This window comes from Rhinoraja longicauda, chromosome 1 (genome assembly GCF_053455715.1).
Source record: "Rhinoraja longicauda isolate Sanriku21f chromosome 1, sRhiLon1.1, whole genome shotgun sequence".
Lineage (NCBI taxonomy): Eukaryota > Metazoa > Chordata > Chondrichthyes > Rajiformes > Arhynchobatidae > Rhinoraja > Rhinoraja longicauda.
Window position 1 is genome coordinate 86,212,009 of NC_135953.1, and position 19,536 is coordinate 86,231,544.

A 19,536-nucleotide genomic window follows, 5' to 3' on the forward strand; every position below is an offset into this window, starting at 1 on the left:
TTTTTCCAAAGATAGACACTAAGTGCTGGAGTAACTCAGTGGGTAAGGCAGAATCTTTGGAGAAGAAGGATGGATGACTTTTCGGGTCGGATGCCTTCTTCAGACTAGTTGTCATGACTGGCTCTGCAGACTCATTAATTTCCTCTCAATGAGCTTCGTAAATAAAGAATTTCATTGCACCATGGTGAAATTAACAATAAACTAATCTGAATCCGGCTGTGAGCAGGGATAAGACAGGACTACTGTTTTCACTTTTCTATACAACTTATTCATCTATAGCACACATGCACAGTGCTTACACCAGTATCGGATGCAGTAGAACTGTGGGGATGACACATTGTAGACATCCCTTCATTGTCTGAATCCTCGCACAGCGAGCAAAAATTGTGTTGTGCTTGTGATGTTAGCATTGTGATATAATTTGGATTCTGAACTCTTATAATAAGTAAAGTGATTTAAAAAAAATTAAAATGCTTTAAAATCGTTGTTTCAGGATCTCTTAATACAAACTTCCCAAATGCACGAACTCCTGTTCGTAGCTCAGTACTTCAGGCTTCCATCTCAAAATCTCCTCGTCACAAATCTCCACAGACTACTAAATATGATGTAGATTTAGTTGTATCCAGGAAGAACAGTGGATCTTTCGGAACGCTTGGTGTCGAGAAGTCAACAGACGACTGTGTGAATGAGGTAAACAGTTCTGCATTAGTGAACTGCCATGAACTGACTGAATGTTGAAGAGCCAAGTAGCCTTATGTAAAGTGAAGTGAAAAATGCAAATTGTAGAAACCTAGTGTCACTTACTCCTAGTGCAATTCCCTATCTCATGGTTGAATATACGGATGGATTATACTTTAAGACCATTCCTGACTCTGAGCTGACTGCATGTAGTCATCTTGTACAATGCTGTGATGGGGAGAACGTACAAACTCCGTACAGACAGCACCCGGAGCTCTGGCACTGCAAGCGCTGTAAAGCAGTAACTCTACCGCTGTGCAACAGTGCTGCCCCAAGAAAGAATTCTACAAATAATTATTATTAGTAGGTCAATATTGTGGAATTATCTATTTTTGCCATTTGTGGGAGCAACATCATGGTGTACACTGGGATCATGAAGGGTCATTACCACCACAAACCCAGAAAAAGCAATAAAATGTGACAGTGCATTCTCCAAATTTGTCCTCATAGTTCTATATGGATAATTTTAATTAAACAGACATGAATTCAAAGCACCTTGTAAAACTTAATGCCTCTTATCCACTATTCGTAAGCAAGAATTTAATACTGGGTAAATCCAGGAATAGAATTTAAGAAGTTTGAATTGTATGGCCTAATATATACTTCAATTACAATATTTTTCATTTAACATTGCTATTTTCTTATTCTGGAGTATACTGAAACTTACAGTTAATGTGAAATAATGTAAACAGGCTGTAAAAAAATCATTTTCTTCCTCATTGCAGGGAGATCAATGCCATGAGCAATCAAAGTTTAATGTTCGACAGTGTATGATGGATCTGGAATCTAAATTACAAGAATTACAGGAAGAAAGAGATAGCTTGATGGATCTCAGGTAAGTTTTGGCCCAAATTAATTGTAATTGCCATTTCCAGGTTGTATGTAATTACATTTATTTCTTAATGCCAATCTGTACATTGTGGCCAATGCTTAATGGCCTCTCCCATTCAAGAGCAAACATTGCAGGTTAATTACCAGTGTCATCCGCATTCGATAAATGGATTTATTAAAAATAAAAGATATCTGTGTGATATATCTGTGAATAAACAAATCAAAATATACAGTATCTGTGTGTAAATCTGCACTATATAGAGTGCTTTGACCATTGTAACTGCTCAGGTAAATTAACCTATATAACCTTGTAGGAAAATAAATTTGAAGAGAAAGTCCAAATTCTTCTGGTGTCAACCACCAATAATTAAATGAAAATTTACTGCTGGCATTTTATCCGTCCATTCGTCCATATATCCATGTGGGTGTTACTGACAAGGCCAGCATTTCTTGCCATTGGGTAGGTGGTCAGGATAGTGTTTAACTTAGAATAAAACTCGCAGATTGTGGTGTACCAAAGTATCTGAAGCCTATGTCTTATCGTGATAAAGGCTACAGGCTGTCTGCATCGCTGTGCAGAGTAATTGAGGTGTATTTTGTAGATGACACCCACTGCAGTCACCGGCATAAATGGTGGAGGGAATGAACATTTAGTGTGGTGCTAGTCAAGCAGGCTGCCATTTTTTTTTAGTTTAGAGATACAGCGCGGAAACAACAAGCCCTTTGGCCCACCAAGTCTGCACCGAACTGCGATCCCTGCGCATTGACACTATCCTGCACACACGAGCGCCAACTTACATTTATACCAAGCCAATTTACTTACCTAGCTGTACGTCTTTGGAGTGTGGAAGGAAACTGAAGATCTCGGAGGAAACCCACGCGGTCACGTGGAGAACTTACAACATCCGTAGTCAGGATCGAACCCTAGTCTCCGGCGCTGTAAGGCACCAACTCTACCGCTGCGCCACCGTGCCACCCAACATTGTGGGAGTAACGTGGACGAGGAGGCACTGATATGCACGATAGAGAAAATCGTCAACACCAGTAGCACAGACTGTCTCCCTCCTCCCCTTTGGCAGCCAGTGTTTAGTTTAGTGAAACAGGCCCTTCGGCCCACCGAATCTGCGCCTACCAGCGATTCCCGCACATTAACATTACATTACACACACTTGGGACAATTTTACATTTTTAAAAAGTATGTCTTTGGAGTGTGGGAGGAAACCGAAGATCTTGGAGAAAGCCCACACAGGTCACGGGCAGAAAGTACAATCTCTGTATAGACAAGCACCCGTAGTCAGGATCGAACCTGGGTCTCTGACGCTGTAAGGCAGTTGCTCTACCGCTGCGTCACCGTGCCGCCTCCCAGTGTGTTCCTAGCGTCTGGTTGTCTTAATGACTGTGTACTTAAGGATTGACGATCTTGATACAGTGGTGCACATTGATGACATGGAAGCTGCTTTAAAATTATGATGATGCTCTTGTCAGGACCCGCATGAATCACAATCTAGTGCGCCTTTCGCAGTGGAAAATATTCCAATGTTGTTACAAAGCTTGTTTGTGGAAAATTCTTGTAATCTTCCAGAGGACCTTATTTCGCACTAGATGATGTATTAATGCACCAAGAAAAAAATCTGTTATCCAGTTTAGAGACACAAACTTTTCTATTCAAGGTCTGAAAACAGGTAAAATCATATACTGTTCAAACAAAGATATAATAATTTGAAGATATATTTTGTCATTTGGACATGATTTGGTTTGTGGCAGTATTTGACTGCATCTGAACATATGAATTGTCACCTTCAGAAATCCAGTATTTCCCCTCACAAATCCAATGATTGTAATAACATTTCTGTAGATTTTTCATCCATGCCACATTTCTGATTTCATTTTGTGGTGGAGTCTCATCATTATGCCTGGTAGACACAAAATGCTGGAGTAACTAAGCGGGTCAGGCAGCATCTCGGGAGAGAAGGAATGGGTGACGTTTCGGATCGAGACCCTTCTTCAGACATTTTGTGTCTATCTTTGATTTAAACCAACATCTGCAATTTTTTTCCTACACATCATTATGCCTGGTATTCTTATGTAAAGGAGGACAGGACTAACCGAGTTAGAGTTAATGCAAAGAATCCTTCATCTAAAACCTTCAGCTTAGGTATAGGGACACTCGACAGTTTTCTCCCTATTTCTTCTGAAGGTACCAGCCACTTGTTGGTGGTCACTAGTCCATTCTCCATTCAGGCATCCATTCTACCAGGCTATTTAATAAGAGGGATGATCTGGAACAGCATCCTTTATCTTCCCCTGAGGATTGTGCATTCTAGTGCATTGCAACCCATTGGATGTACAAATTCCAGTGGATATTTCTATTATTTTCCTTTATTCTTTTCTTACTCAAATCAATATATAGAACACTCAGAATCAGTTGATTGGATTGACCAGGGATTGTAACTGAAAAATTTATTAACCTTGTGGCTTGAGCAGTGTATCAAGTTCTGTATGTTTCTAGTGAGGATAAATGGTGGAAAAAAATATCCTTTGTTACACCCTCTAAATATGCAGTTTAGCCTGTGCCTTTTACTCCTGAAATTTAGTTTCATAAGACTTTGTAAACTATAGTTTCAATACACTTGCATTACAAAATTCATCTAGATAGGTCCTGTTGCCAAAACACAGACAAATCCACTTTATCAATTCCCACCCAATCTGCTTAGTCTCACTCATTAACATATTCGTGGAAAAAGTTATTAACAGAACTTACTCTCAATTTACTTGTTCACCAATGCTTAGTTTTGAATCCACTTGGCTCAAGGATCAATTGTGGTGTTGTATCAACAAGCCGAGTAAAACTAGTTATTCATATCAGAGAGAAAAAAGATTCAATGGATATAGTGATATCTAGCACAGATTATGGTTGTTGTATTTGCTCTGAACATCACTACAGAGGGCTATCAGTGTGCTTGGTCCCGTCCAACCATCTTCAGCTGCTTCATCCATTACCTTCCTTTCTTTCATCAGAAGGTCAGAAAGGCAATGAACAACGCAGATAATGGACAAATTGGGCTGAACTGCCTGTTCCGGTACTTATGACTCTATAACTGCATAATGTTCATTTATAACTAACAAATGAAGCAATTCTAACCTGCTTGCACAACATTTTGATTTGGTAATTAATCTGGCGAGTAATGTTCATGCCATGACATGCCAGGCAATGCAGATATCCAATACAAGAGAGTTTGACCATGAAGTCTTGATACACAATGGCATCACCATAAATCTGGACATATGACTCACCAGAAACTCAACTAAACCAGCCACGTAAGAAATGTCACCACAAGATCAGATCAAAAGCTGAGTATCCTGTGGTGAGTGAATCGCCTTCTAACCGTCTTGCATCCAAATCCTTCACACTGTCCAAAAGACATAATTCAAAGGTGTAATGGAATACTCCCCATTTGCCTGAATGAATATAACTCCTCATCACCCAGGACAAAGCAGCCTTTTTAACTGTGCTCCCTCCAGGACCACAATAACTAATTTTCTCCACCACAATACATCCACCTTGTTCGTTATCTGTGAACATCCCAATTATTCACCTGTACTACTCAAGCTGGTGACCTGAACCACCAAGAGACAAGAGCTTCAGATACATGGGAACACCACTAGCTGCAGGTTCTCCTCCAAGGTGCACTTCATCCTGTCTTATATATATTGCTGTTCCATCATCATCATTGGTTCTAAAGCCTGCAACTTCAGCCCAATCAAATTGCAGGAATATCTTCACCAGAAGGACGGCAGTGGTTCAAGGGGACAGCTCCTCTTCTTCTTATCAAAGACAATTAAGGGCAGCTAATAAATGCAGGCCTGACCACAGGCTCAGATACTGAAAAATGAATAAAAAATAGTCTGAGAAAGAATGTAGCCTTGCAAAGCTATTGTTTAAATGAATCTATATATTTTGTGTTTCAGATTAAAGGAGAGCCAAGACCAAGGAGCATTGATAACCAAGCTGCATAGCACAGTGCAACAGCTCGAATCAGTCAACCGCATGCAAGATGAGACTGTTCGAGACGCTAATACTCAGATCGAGCAACTCAGGAAAAGGATGCAGGTTTATGATGCCGTGCTAAATGAAATCCATCAAGTATTGATACATTATGAGGACCGTACTGGCAAGAAAATAAATGAACATGAAACTGCCTCCAGCTTTCACATCCAGAATATGGGCAGAACTGTGGATAATGTTCTGAAGGACATGGATGCTGAAATTGCTTATCTCAAAGAAAGACTTGGTCCAGTAAGTTATTGCCTTTTTATCATTGTTTCGCAGAGAACTCTGACAGAACCGTAAGGCCATAAGACATAGGAGCAGAATTAGGCCATTCGACCCATCGAGTCCGCTTCACCATGCAATCATGGCTGATCAATTTTTCCCTCTCAACCGCATTCTCCAGCCTTCTCCCCGTAACCTTTAACACCCTTATTAATCAAAAACCTATCAATCTCCGTTTTAAAAATACCCAGTGTAATGGCTTCCACAGCCATCTGTGACAATGAATTCCACAGATTTATCACCTTCTGACTAAAGACATTTCTACTCATCTCCATTCTAAAGGTAAGTCCTTTTACTGTGACTGTTCCCTCTGGTCCTAGACTGTTGTACCGCTCATATCATTACCTATTCTAGTTGGAACACAATGAAAGTGTTCACACGTCCCATTGTTTTACCTTAATTACTGCATTAACTGCCTTAATGATTCAACTCTTACTATTCCATTCACAGCTGGAACATTCCCAGCAGTGGCTTGTTTTCCTGCCCCTGCAACATAACTAGTCTCCCCCCCAAGAACATGCCAAAACAACTCAAATGTTCATAGCTGCTGCCCCTTGATAATTAAACACACAGACATGGAGATCAGGTTCCACACTTCTACTGATATTTCACTTCCACTGATCTGTTCTGTGTCATGGTTTTGTGCTCCACAAAGCCACCCTCACTCCAGTGCCCCAGTATACACTGGAGGATGGATGATGGGACAGTTGGATGCCAGTGCCCAGAGCCATGATGTCAAATGTCTGAGCTTCTGCTGCACCAGCTACCGTGTTGGGTGGCTTCCTCTGTGTTGCTGTGGAACCAATGCCAACAATTGCTTCATGAGGTACTCTAGTGTATAAGTTGTCCCTAGCTCTTCCATGTTTGGATGTTCAGAGCTCTGTAATTTTGGTGCCAAACTCTTTTGTATGCACGGATGTGAATATGCATGTTAAGTGCTTTAGGTGCGCATGTACATAAATGATAGGATCTTAGCAAAAAGGCATTTATTGCATGCAGATTTGAGTACAAAAGTATAAAGTCTTGTTAAAATCATCCAGGGGTTTGGTAAGAGCAAACCTTTCACTGAACTTGCCTTGTTGAAGTTCTCAACTTGCGCTCCCAGTGCTGGAGCTTGTGTTGGACTTCACCAACTCCTGGGCCCGACTCGAAGCAGCAAACATACCTAGAAAATGGGGAGACAAGCTGGACTGCGTGGTTTCAAGTCCCCCCTCCCCAGCACACTGCTGGCATCCTATGTCAACTTTTGCCAGGACAGTTGCATTCCCACTAAGATCCAGATCTGGTTCAACAATGACAAGCCCTGGTTCACAGCAGAACTCAGACAGCTTCACCAGTCAAAAGATAAGGCCTACAGGAACGGGGATGCAGACCTCTACAGGCAGGCCAAGTACAAGCTGGACGAGGAATCAGAGCTGCCAAGGAAAGGTACTCTGAGAGGCTGCGGAGCAAGTTCTCAGCTAATGACTCCTCTTCAGTTTGGAAGGGCTTGCAAGAAATCACCAGCTACAAGAGGAAAACCTTGGACAATCGTCAGCTGACCAACGACCTGAACAAGTTCTACTGCAGGTTTGAGAAACAGAAACATAACCCTGGGACCCCCTCCCCCCCCCCCCCACCCCCAATCACCACTTCACACCTACTCACAGCCTGACTCTGTTCTGCAAAGACTGGACCCTTCTCCACCCACTCCTCCCCAATCACCACTTCACACCCACTTACAGCCTGACTCCAGTCTGCAATACTGGGACCTCGTCCACTACCCACCCTCTCCTTGCTGCCCAACATCAGTCTGGCAACAATAGAAATTGAGGAGGTGGAGAGGCTATTCAGGAGACAGAAAAGCCGGAAATCTCCAGGACCGGACAATGTTTCCCCCTCTACCCTCAAGCTCTGTGCTAAATGTCTGTCAACCAGTCCCTGCAAACCTGTACTGTCCCTGCCTGCTATTGTCCCTGTACCCAAAAAGACCAGGATCACTGGTCATAATGTCTACAGGCCTGTCGCACTAACCTCTGCAGTCATGAAGACCTTTGAAGGACATGCTGGCCCAGCTTAAAAACATCACAAACCCCCTGCTGGACCCTCTGCAGTTTGCATACTGGGCCAATAGATCGTTGAATGACGCAGTCAATCTAGGCCTGCACTTCATCCTCCAGCACCTATGCCAGGATTCTGTTTGTGGACTTTAGCTCTGCTTTTAACACCATTGTGCCAGAGCTACTACACTACAAACTCTCCCAACTGACTGTGCCTGAACCCCTCTGTCAGTGGATCATCAACTTCCTGACAGACAGGAAGCAGCATGTGAGGCTGGGAAAGCACATCTCGGACCCTTAAATGCTCAGCATAGGAGCTCCACAAGGCTGCGTACTCTCCCCTCTCCTTTACTCTCTCTACACCAACGACTGCACCTCCACAGACTCCTCTGTCAAGCTTCTCAAGATTGTGGATGACACAACGCTGATTGGACTGATGCAGGGTGGGGAGGAAACTGCCTACAGACAGGAAGTGACACAGCTGGCATCCTGGTGCCATCGCAACAACCTGGAGCTCAATGCTCTCAAGACAGTGGAACTAATTGTAGACTTTAGGAGAGCTCCCCTTCCCCTCCCTCCTCACCATCAACAACACCACCGTCACATCTGTGGAGTCATTTAAGTTCCTTGGAACCATCATCTCCAAGGACCTTAAATGGGGGGCCACCATCGACTCCACAGTCAAGAAGGCCCATAAGAGGATGTACCTCCTGCGGCAACTAAAGGAACACAATCTGCCACAGGCAATGATGGTCCAATTCTATACTGCCATCGTAGAGTCCATCCTCACCTTCTCCATCATGGTCTGGTTTGGCTCAGCCACCGAGCACGACATCCAGAGGCTGCAACAAATTGTTCGATCAGCTGAGAAGGTTGTTGGCTGCAACCTTCCCCCCATTGAAGAACTGTACACTGCAAGGGCCAGGAAGCGAGCGGGTAAGATCATCTCTGACCCCTCTCACCCTGGCCACAAACTATTTGAAGCACTTCCCTCTGGAAGGCGACACTCTGGACTGTCAAAGCAGCCACAGCCAGACATAAAAACAGCTTTTTTTCCGCGACTAGTAGCTCTACTCAATAACCAAAAGCCTGTAGTCTCTTTTTGCTCTGGTTTATTTCACTCACATGTTTAAACTGTAATGTTGTATTCTTAATGTTTTAATATTTCATGCTTTATTCATAATTGTTTACTATATGTTTGTGTTTTACTTGCGAGCAGGACACATTCATTGTATGTGTACATACTTGGCCAATAAACTTATTCATTCATTCATTCATTCATTCAAACATCCAAGCTATTGAAAACTAGCTGAATGAGCATATAGCTAGACTCACCTTTGTTGGGGAACTGAGAGACTGCAGTGTGCTCTAATTTACAGAGACATGGCTCACCCCACATTCACCTGACTCTGCCAAACAACCCGAGGGTTATGCCTTCACAGGCTAGATCAGGGGTGGAAGGAGGCGTCTTCTACCCAATCAACTCTGTGTGGTTCTTGGACATGGCAGTCCTGGCAAACTTCTGCTCCTTAAACCTGGAACATCTAATGGTGAAGTGCTGTTCCCACTACCTGCCGCTATCTCACCCCTTGCTGATGCTAAACTTGGACTTCTATCAGGCCAACCTCAAGAGTGTGCTATCAAAATACTATCAGTACATCTTCTGACCAACCAGAGGCTCAAACACCCTTGACCACTGCTACACAACCATCAAAGACGCCTACCCCTCCATCCCGACTGTACCTTGGAGAATCTGACCACCTAGCTGTACTTCTACTCTTTGCTTACAAGCAAACGGGAGGATCTGGTACAGAAAGTCATACAATGCTGGTTTGAGGAAACAGATGAGATCCTTTGCGACTGCTTTGAGTCAGTGGACTGGTCCACATTCAAGGACTCTGCGGCCAACCTAAATGAGTATGCTACTGCTATGTCAGGCTTCATCGGTAGGTGCGTAGAGGGATATGTGCCAAAGAAGACAATACGAGTGTTCCCCAACTGGAAGCCATGGATGAGGCCCACTCCCAGGTGGTCCAAGTCTGCAGCATTCAAGTCAAATGATACAGAGAAGCACAGAAGTCTAAGTCAACCTTTGCAAAGTCTCAAGGATGCCAAGAGGGAATTCCAAGCCAAATTAAAGTGTAGATTGTCGTAAGGCTTGCATGTTATAACAGGTTACAAAGTGAAGTTGGGCTGTATCACTAGCAACAACTGGACTCTTCACAACAAAAATGCATCCAAGTGGCATCTCGAGAGCACAATCCATTTTACGCTTGCTGTGAATAGAAGGTCAGTGAAATTACATCATCTGCCCCGACAGCCTCTGGTGTGCCCGTACCCACGGCCACTGTTGCATATGTCATATCAGCCTTCCTGAAAGTAAACCGGGGGGGAAGCAACTGGCTGACGTGGAGTCCCTGGCCATGTCCTCAGGATCCCTGCACACCAGCTGGCGAATCACCTGCGGACCAGATGTTCACACATATCTTTAACCTCACTTCTCCATTCTGAGGTCCCCACCTGCCTCACCCTCTCATCCCGGTGCCAAAGAAAAGCAAGGTGGTGTGCTTTCATTTCTACTGTCCAGTGGTTCTGACATCCGTCATCAAGTGTATCATGAAGTTGGTCATGGTGCATATAACATAACATAACATAACAACACTTTATTGTCACTCGGCACAACACCGAGCGAAATTTCAGCAGTCACACAAAATACAGCAAAAAAGAAAAGAACACAGGACACCCGACCCCAACACAAACATCCATCACAGTGACTCCAAACACCCCCTCACTGTGATGGAGGCAACAAAACTTCTCCTCTCCTCCCCCCGCACCCACGGACAGGCAGCTCGACCCCTACCGAGGCAAACAACACACACAGCCCCCGCAAGGGGATGGAAGGCCCCCCGGCCGAGCCGCCCCGGGCACCGAAACGTCCCGCGGCCACACCGGGCGATGTTAAGTCCAGCGGCCGAGCCACACCGGGCACTGAAACGTCCCGCGGCCGAGCCGCACCGGGCACTGAAACGTCCCGCGGCCGAGCCGCACCGGGCACTGAAACGTCCCGCGGCCGAGCCGCACCGGGCACTGAAACGTCCCGCGGCCGAGCCGCACCGGGCACTGAAACGTCCCGCGGCCGAGCCGCGCTGGCGATGTTATTAACTCCAGCCTCACAGACACCCTTTATCCTCTGCCTGCTGTCTCAACAAGTCAATGGCAGATGGCATCTCCCTGGCCCTACAACCATCTCTGGAACATATGGATACATCGGACTCTTGTTTATTGGCTATAGTTCTGCCTTCAACACCATAATCCCGACCAAATTCAATCTTAAAACTCCTGGAACTGGGAACCAGCACCCCCTTTTGCCACTGGATCTGTGAATTTCTGCCCCATAGACCACAACCAGTGAGGATAGTTGACAACACCATCTCCACAATAATTCTCAACACCAGTGCCCTATAAGAATGCGTTCTCAGCCGCTTACTATATTAATCATAATCGTAATCTATTAGTCAAGTATGTTTTGCAACATACGAGGAATTTGGTTTGCCATGCAGTCATAACAAAAAAGCAACAAGACACACAACTACATAAACATTTAACATAAACATCCACCACAGCGGCTCCTCCACATTCCCCACTGTGATGGAAGGCAATAAAGTCTTATCTTCTTTCCTCCTTTCCTCCTGCGGTTGGGGGAGTTGAACCATCCGCAGCCGGTGATCAAGCTCCCGCATCGGGGCGGTCGAAACTCCTGCACTTGGAGTTCTCAAAATTGGTCCCTAACCATGGACTGCGAGCTCCACGATGTTAAAGTCTGCAGCTCCCGCAGGTTGGATCTCCAAAGGCCGACCCCTGGCAAAGGGATCCCCTGCTCTGAGATGTTAAAGTCCACAGGCTCCACGGTTTTGGAGCTCTAGAAGTCCCAAACAAGAGGCCGCCAACTTCACGAAGTTAGGCAGCAGTGCGGACGGAGATTCAACAAGGAAAAAGTCGCATCGCCGTCGTGGAAAGAGATAAGAAAAGTTTCCCCCACCACCCCCCACATAATACAAAACAGCATATAATCCTCCAACATTTTCGCCACCTCCCACGACTGGCCACATCATCCCATCTCCACCCCTTTCTGCTTTCTGCAGAGACCGTCCTCTCCGAAACTCCCTGGTCCACTCGTTCCTTCCCACCCAAACCGCCCCCTCCCCAGGTACTTTCCCCTGCAACTGCAGGAGATGCAACACCTGTCCCTTTATCTTCCCCCTCGACTCCATCCAAGGACCCAAACAGTCTTTCCAGGTGAGACAGAGGTTCACTTGCACCTCTTCCAACCTCATCTACTGTATCTGGTGTTCCAGGTGTGAACTTCTCTACATCGGCGAGACCAAGTGCAGGCTCGACGATCATTTCACTGAACACCTCCGTTTAGTCCATCTTAACCTACCTGATCTCCCGATTGCTCAGCACTTTAACTCCCCCTCCCATTCCCAATCTGACCTTTCTGTCCTGGGCCTCCTCCATTGTCAGAGTGAGGCCCAGCGCAAATTGGAGGAACAGCACCTCATATTTCTCTTGGGTAGTTTACACCCCAGCGGTATGAACATTGACTTCTCTAACTTCTGATAGCCTATGCTTTCACTCTCTCTCCATCCCCTCCCCCTTCCCAGTTCTCCCACTAGTCTTACTGTCTCTGATTACATTCTATCTCTGTCCCGCCCCCTCCCCTGACATCAGTCTGAAGAAGGGTCTCGACCCGAAACGTCACCCATTCCTTCTCTCCAGAGATACTGCCTGTCCCGCTGAATTACTCCAGCATTTTGTGTCGACCTTCGATTTAAACCAGCATCTGCAGTTCTTTCCTATACAAAACTAAAGATGAACTAAAAAATACTAATAAAACTAATAAAAGAAGGAAAAGACAAAGACAGACCGTTGGCGAGGCAGCGGCGGTGACGCCCCCTGGTGGTATTCTCTGTACACTCACAACTGTGTGACCAAATTCTACTCTAAATCCATTTGCGAGTTTGCAGATGACACCACTGTAATGGGCCACTTTACAAGCAATGACGAGATGGATTTTAGGAAACAGATAGAACTTAGTAACATGGTGTCAAGACAACAGTCTCTCCCTCAATGTCTGGAAGATGATAGAAGCGTGGTGGAGTATATGCCCCAATCAGCATCAATGGTGCTGAAGTGGAAATGGTTGAGAAGTTTATTTTCCTAGATATACAATAAATATCATCAACAATTTGTCCTGGACTGACTACATTGAATCTACGGCCCAGAAAGCACGTCAACACCTCTACTTCCTCGAAGTTTGATATGTCTCCAACAACTCTTATAAAAAGCATGCTATCGAGTTGCAGTCCAGCTTGGTTTGGGAACAACAAGAAATTGCAGAGAATAGTGAATATTTTCCAGTCCATCACACAGACCAGCTTCCTCATCTCCACACTCCACACAGCTTTGGAAATGCAGCCAATATTCTTAAGGACAATGTGGTCTGACCTGCTATTATAGGGTTCCAGCAATTCCTGCTTTATTTCAGTTGATTTAACTGGCATTTCAACTTTGGAGTCCGGAGTGTCAATGCAGCCCCAACTGGTGGGATGTTGGTTTCCTCAGTCTGCTGATAAAGTATAAAGGTGTTAGGTAAAATGAGTTTGCTTCACAGTTGGTCTGAGCCTATCATCCCAACTGTTTGACAACAGTTGGCCAATGCTTTGAGAGAGGCAATAGTGGCTGGTGTGAACGATGAGAAACGTCACTGCTACCATTGGAGCAGGCATGGTAGTGAGGCAGACTCTTGGTGATTGGGCTGCACACGGCCTGTGGAACTCCTGATGCCAAAAGTGGAGAAGGCAGCAGCATCCTATCTCTCAGTGTATGTGCTTTTCATTGGCAAAAAAAAAGAAATTTTCTGTATTAATTTTTTTTTATAGACAATACATACAAGCAGGCAAAGTAGACAGACTGATTTATAAAAAGACGGAGAATATAATAAAGAGGAGAAGTAGACAAACTGGCAGCGAGAAAACAGTGAAAGTAAGTAACAGGCAGAGGGACAATGAGTGGAAGATGAACAAAACCGATAAGAGGCTGAGTGATAGAGAAACTAGCACCATCACACACAGGAGTGGCTGTTTTTTTACATTTTGGTGGGGAGTGTAGTTCCAGGAGGCCTTCATTGATTAGTCACTGGAATTTCAACTTTAAGTTTAAAAAAAATCATGTCCTGCCATAGAAGCTGTATAATATTTTTCAGATAAAATTCTGAATTGATATCTGGTTAAATTCGATCATTATAATAACATCTTGATCCATGCTGTTTGGGTTTAGATTGAAGAAGAACTGGGCTGCCTGAAAACTGAATCACAGAGCAAAACTGAGTTATTGCTTAAACAACACGAAGACCGGTAATTCACTTTGCCTTTTGATGGCTATTGTTCCATCTTCCTCTTCTTTCCTCTTTCTGGGCGAGTGATCTCAGCTCCACTCTGCGTTTCTCTGCAACATGTGGACTGTTTCAGGTACATTGTAGACTGCGCTGTAATGAAGAAAGTACTGGGAGATTGCCATGAGCACATCTAAGTTAACATTCATATTTCTGTTGAACATATCTGAAGTATTGATGCTTTTTGAACTGTCTACAGCTAGAGATTCAGTTTCTGACTTTTAATCATTGCCAAAAATACATTTTTAACCTTTAAATTCTATCCATGATCTATTGGATATTCCCATCATTTTATTTTTACCCTCATATGTATTCTCAAGGTGTTTGATCGGGGTTGAAATGTTTTCACTCGTGGGAGAGTCACGAACAAGAAGAAATAATTGAACAGTCATTTAAAACCGATGTGTGTGGAGATTTCTTCTTTCAGAGGATATGGAATTCCTGGAATTCAGTCCAGAGGATGGTGGAGGCCAATTCAATAAATATAGCTCAGTTGGAGATAGATAAATAAATATTTGAAAGATCATGGAATTGGGGGCAATGGAGAGTAGCACAGAAGAGAAATTGAGTCCAGCATATATCATCCATGATCAAATTGAATGGCAGGTCAGGCTTGAGTGGCCTAGTGACCTACTCTTGTGCCTGTTTTCTTATGTTCTTGTATCTCATGTGTTGGAGCAGTGTTCACTTCACTTCTGAACTATGCAATATAATTTTGGAATGGTGCTTGGCTTGGCTTCAATTCTGTTTATGCCCAAGGTTCATGGGCTGGAGAATGCATTTCGTTCTTTTTCACTTTCTGCAGGCTGAATTACTGAAAATCAGCGCAAGAAACTTTTGTCTAGAAATTCCAGCCCATCCAAAATGATTTGCTGGATGTGGTGGAATAATAATTGTTTTGAATGCTGTTCACAGATTCAAAATTAATTTGCAACCAAGTTCAGTGTCTGGGGTTCTGATTACGGCTCTGGGTGGGGAAAGGAATGAGTCATAGTCATAGAGTTATAAATCATACAGCACGGAGACAGGTCCTTCAGCCCATCTAACCCTTGCCAACCAAGATCCCCCATCTCAGCTAGTGCCACGTCTGCATTTGCCCCATATCCCTCTGAACCTTTCTTACCTGTGTACCTGCCCAAATACCTTTTAAATCCTGTTACCTGCTTCAACTCCCTCCTCTGGCAGCTACTCTAGTTCTGTATACCCACTGCCTTCCGAGTGAAAAAGTTGAGTCCTGGGTGTGTGTTAAATCTAGCCCCTCTCAGCTTAAACATCTGCCCTCTTGTTTTTGATTCCCCAGCCCTGGATATGGGCCCACTTAAGGGCAATGCAGGATGGGGGAAAGGAATCCTTGTCTGTGGAAGGAACTTGCAATCTGCTTGTGCATTGAGGTGGGTGAAGGTGGGATTCAATTTGGAATTCAGATGGGGTCGAGGAGAAGGAATATCAGTTCAATGCTGGAGTAGAATCTAAGGATGGAGTTCTTACCTTGCAGGCTTCCAGTTCAGCATAGCAGGCTTAAGACCAGATTGTCCTGGGAGTGTTTGATAATGGGTCAACTTGGACAAAGTAGTCCAACCATATTGATCCGTGAAGAACATTGTAGGAGAATCAATGTCATCTCATGTGGCTCTGAGATAGAAATCACATCAAGGCTGCAAGGATGACTTGTGTCACAAAGTGACCAGTCAAATGTCACCAAAGTCGTGCTCTAACTGGGAATGGCCGCAAGTGTTCGATTAACTCAGTGTTCCGTTTTAGATTTTCAAACAAAACTCTGCTGTAGGAACTGATTTCTAGATGGGTGTGGAAGAAGAAGAAAATGGGAGGGTCAGTAAACAAATATTTTGCACCTATCTTCACAGTGGAGTTTAGAAGGATGAGAGGAGATCTTATCGAAACGTATGATTATTAAGGGGTTGGACACGTTAGAGGCAGGAAACATGTTCCCAATGTTGGGGGAGTCCAGAACAAGGGGCCACAGTTTAAGAATAAGGGGTAGGCCATTTAGAACTGAGATGAGGAAAACCTTTTTCAGTCAGAGAGTTGTGAATCTGTGGAGTTCTCTGCCTCAGAAGGCAGTGGAGGCCAATTCTCTGAATGCATTCAAGAGAGAGCTGGATAGAGCTCTTAAGGATAGCGGAGTCAGGGGGTATGGGGAGAAGGCAGGAACAGGGTACTGATTGAGAGTGATCAGCCATGATCACATTGAATGGCGGTGCGGACTCGAAGGGCCGAATGGCCTCCTCCTGCACCTATTGTCTATTGTCTATTGGAGGACACCAAAATAATTGAAATTTGTGATTGGATTGAATAAGAGTGAAGGCTTTAAAGTGATTAATATTAAAAAGAAAGTACTGACAAAATTAATGAGACATTTAGCTGACAAATTCCCTCAACATATTGCCTACCCCTCATGTTTTAAAAGAGGTAGAGGCTGAAGTATAGGAGGCGTTTTGGATTTTCCACATTTATATTTTGGAATGATTTCCCTAGATTCAATGCTTGCGATTTTGTTATTTAAAATTCAATGAATCAGTTACTTGAGGGGTCTGGTGACAATTAATTCAAGTTTTCATGCTTACAACAAAGCAAGAAGGGAAAGCTGAGTAAACAAATGTGAGATTAGTCACATGAAAATGACAAAATATATATTTTTAGGTGAGAGCTAACAAGTGTTGATACTCAGTGAGATCTTATACATGGTGGTGCAGTGGTAGAGTTGTTGCATTACAGCCCTTGCAACACTGGAGACCCAGATTCGATCCCGACTATGGATGCTGTCTGTACGGCGATTGTATGTTCTCCCCGTGACCGCGTGGGTTTTCTCCGGGATCTTCAGTCTCCTCCCACACTCCAAAGACGTACATGTATGTAGGTTAATTGGCTTGGTGTACGTAAAAATTGCTCCTAGTGGGTGTAGGATAGTGTTAATGTGTGGGGGTCGCTGGTCGGTGCGGTCTTGGTGGGCCAAAGGGCCTGTTTCCACACTGTATCTCTGAACTAAACTAAACATAAATTACATGCAGAGCCACAAAAATAATTAGGATATTCTTAAGTTTATTGCAGGAATATAGGACGAAAACAGTAAAACTTGCTGAAATTATCATCTCAGCTCTTGGTGAGATTTGAAGCAAAACATACATTTATTGGTCCCTTTACAAGAAGCGAGATACTTACCTGGGAAGATGTGCAAAAAAGGTTCACTTTATTTATTATTTCTGAAATGGGAGGATTGTCTTACGGGGGGGGGACTAAATAAACTAAGCCAATATTCCCCAAAGTTTGGAGAATAAAAATTGGCAATTTTGACATTTATAACATTTATGACTGTGGATGCAGGGAGATTATTTCCCCTGATAGTTTGGAGGGAATGTAATTGGTCATTCAGAACTCAGGTGATGAAAAACGACTTCACTCAGAGGATTGGGAATCGATGGAATTCTTTGTGAATCACTGGATGCTCAGCTGTTGGGGCATTTCAGACAAAGATCTGTTTATTTTGGACACAGAGGAAATCAATTGATTTGGTCTAATGGTGGGAAAAGGTGGAATTGATGTAGAAGCTTGGCCACAATCTCAGTAATTGTCAAAGTAGATGAAGTACTCCTGCTCCTATTTCATGCGTTCTTATGACCTACCTCTGATATTCAATGTTTGGCATCGAGGTTACTCAATAGTCTGCTTTTCCATTGCAGTCAGCATGATGAAGCATTGACAAAATATTTACTCATTCCCTGTGGTAAACCTTGTAGTTTTGGGGAAACCAATTACAGGTAAAGCCACTAATAAGGTATCAATACCAACTGACAAATCTTCTTGCTTGCTTTGTGTAGTGGTGTTGACTGAGCAACTGGTACCTTCCTTGTATGAAGAGTTTGTCTGTTTTGCTTAGATAGAAGATGGCTGTTGAGGTCCACGCATACTCGGTGAAGCAGAACATGGGATGACATTTCATGAAAACCTTCCTGTAGGAGAAGTACTCCCATAATGACAACTTGAAAGTTTCACCTGCTTTGGGAGAGACTTGAAATTTGTAAGCATGCAAATCTGTGGAGCAAGATAATTGAACTGCATCACCACCAGCATGAGTGAGGTCATCAATTGTGGATTGTTGCAGTCGCAGAGCAGTTTTGTGCACTGACCTGGTAAATCAGCCATCCCTGACAATGATTTGAGGTTAGTTGACTTTGTCATAATTTTATGTCACTTGTTGGTAAATAAATTTACCAAGTGAGTGTCATGGGCACTTGCATTCTTAATCCAGAAAATCAAATCTTCAAATTTTATTTTTTTCCCCCCCATATTCTTCAGAAGAAACCTTCAACATTTTGAGGGTTCGATTCTTGGGACACTCAACCTATTGAGGTTTTGGCTGCAGAGGTAAAGAATGAGTGATTATTCTTCTGAGTGAAGGGGAGACTGCAGTGGTATCACACATAGATCGGGGCTAGGACAGGAGTTAAACGGTTATTTATTTGGATTTGGCCATACATGGCATCATTCCAAACTCTACAGGTGACATGAAACTCAGAACTATGGTAAATATTGTCAAGGAAAGGCCCAAAATCTGGCATCTGAAATTTGACACAGTGTTGCAACATGATTAATGTTGGTGGTAAGAACACGTAGAGGCGACATAAAATAAGCTTCTATAAACAGCAGGAACATTTGAGTAAAAAAAAAAAATCTTTAAAATAGGGTTCGTTACATATGTGGATGAAATGGAATAAAAAGAATCCTTTTGTGCTAGTTTGCACTAAAATGGTAGTTATCACCCAGCTGGAGTACTGTGGTTGATTAATGGCTGCAGAGGATGCAGTGGAGATTTGTTTTGTGGTACCAGGAGTAAGTACTTTAATTTGTGTGGGGGATGAGAGAAGCTGGGCTGTTAACCAAGGGCGGAAAAGGTTTTGAGGATATGTTCAAAATCTCGAAGGTTTTGACAGTATATCAGCAGAAATTGTTTACAATGGCAGAAGGGCCAATATCTAGGGTATTACCCTTTAATTGATGTAATTACTCAAAGGACAAAGGTAGTAAAATAGCAAAACAAGTGCCTAGCCAGAGTATGATCAAACACAATTTGGCACATTGAACCACATAAGGCTATTTTTTAATGCACGTCCAAACAAAGTCTA

The 19,536-nt window shown here is 43.6% G+C and overlaps 1 protein-coding gene across 6 annotated transcripts in view; it reads left to right on the forward strand.

Moving 5' to 3' along the window:
• Nucleotides 1-19,536, forward strand: part of LOC144594813 (coiled-coil domain-containing protein 158-like) — a 510,587-nt gene that overhangs the window by 429,552 nt on the left and 61,499 nt on the right. For all 6 annotated transcript variants that reach the window (XM_078401739.1, XM_078401696.1, XM_078401706.1 and 3 more), the window contains 4 exons: nucleotides 494-690; nucleotides 1,464-1,573; nucleotides 5,539-5,866; nucleotides 14,281-14,357. In XM_078401739.1, coding sequence (XP_078257865.1) covers nucleotides 494-690; nucleotides 1,464-1,573; nucleotides 5,539-5,866; nucleotides 14,281-14,357 — 712 coding nt within the window. The remainder of the gene's footprint in view (nucleotides 1-493; nucleotides 691-1,463; nucleotides 1,574-5,538; nucleotides 5,867-14,280; nucleotides 14,358-19,536) is intronic.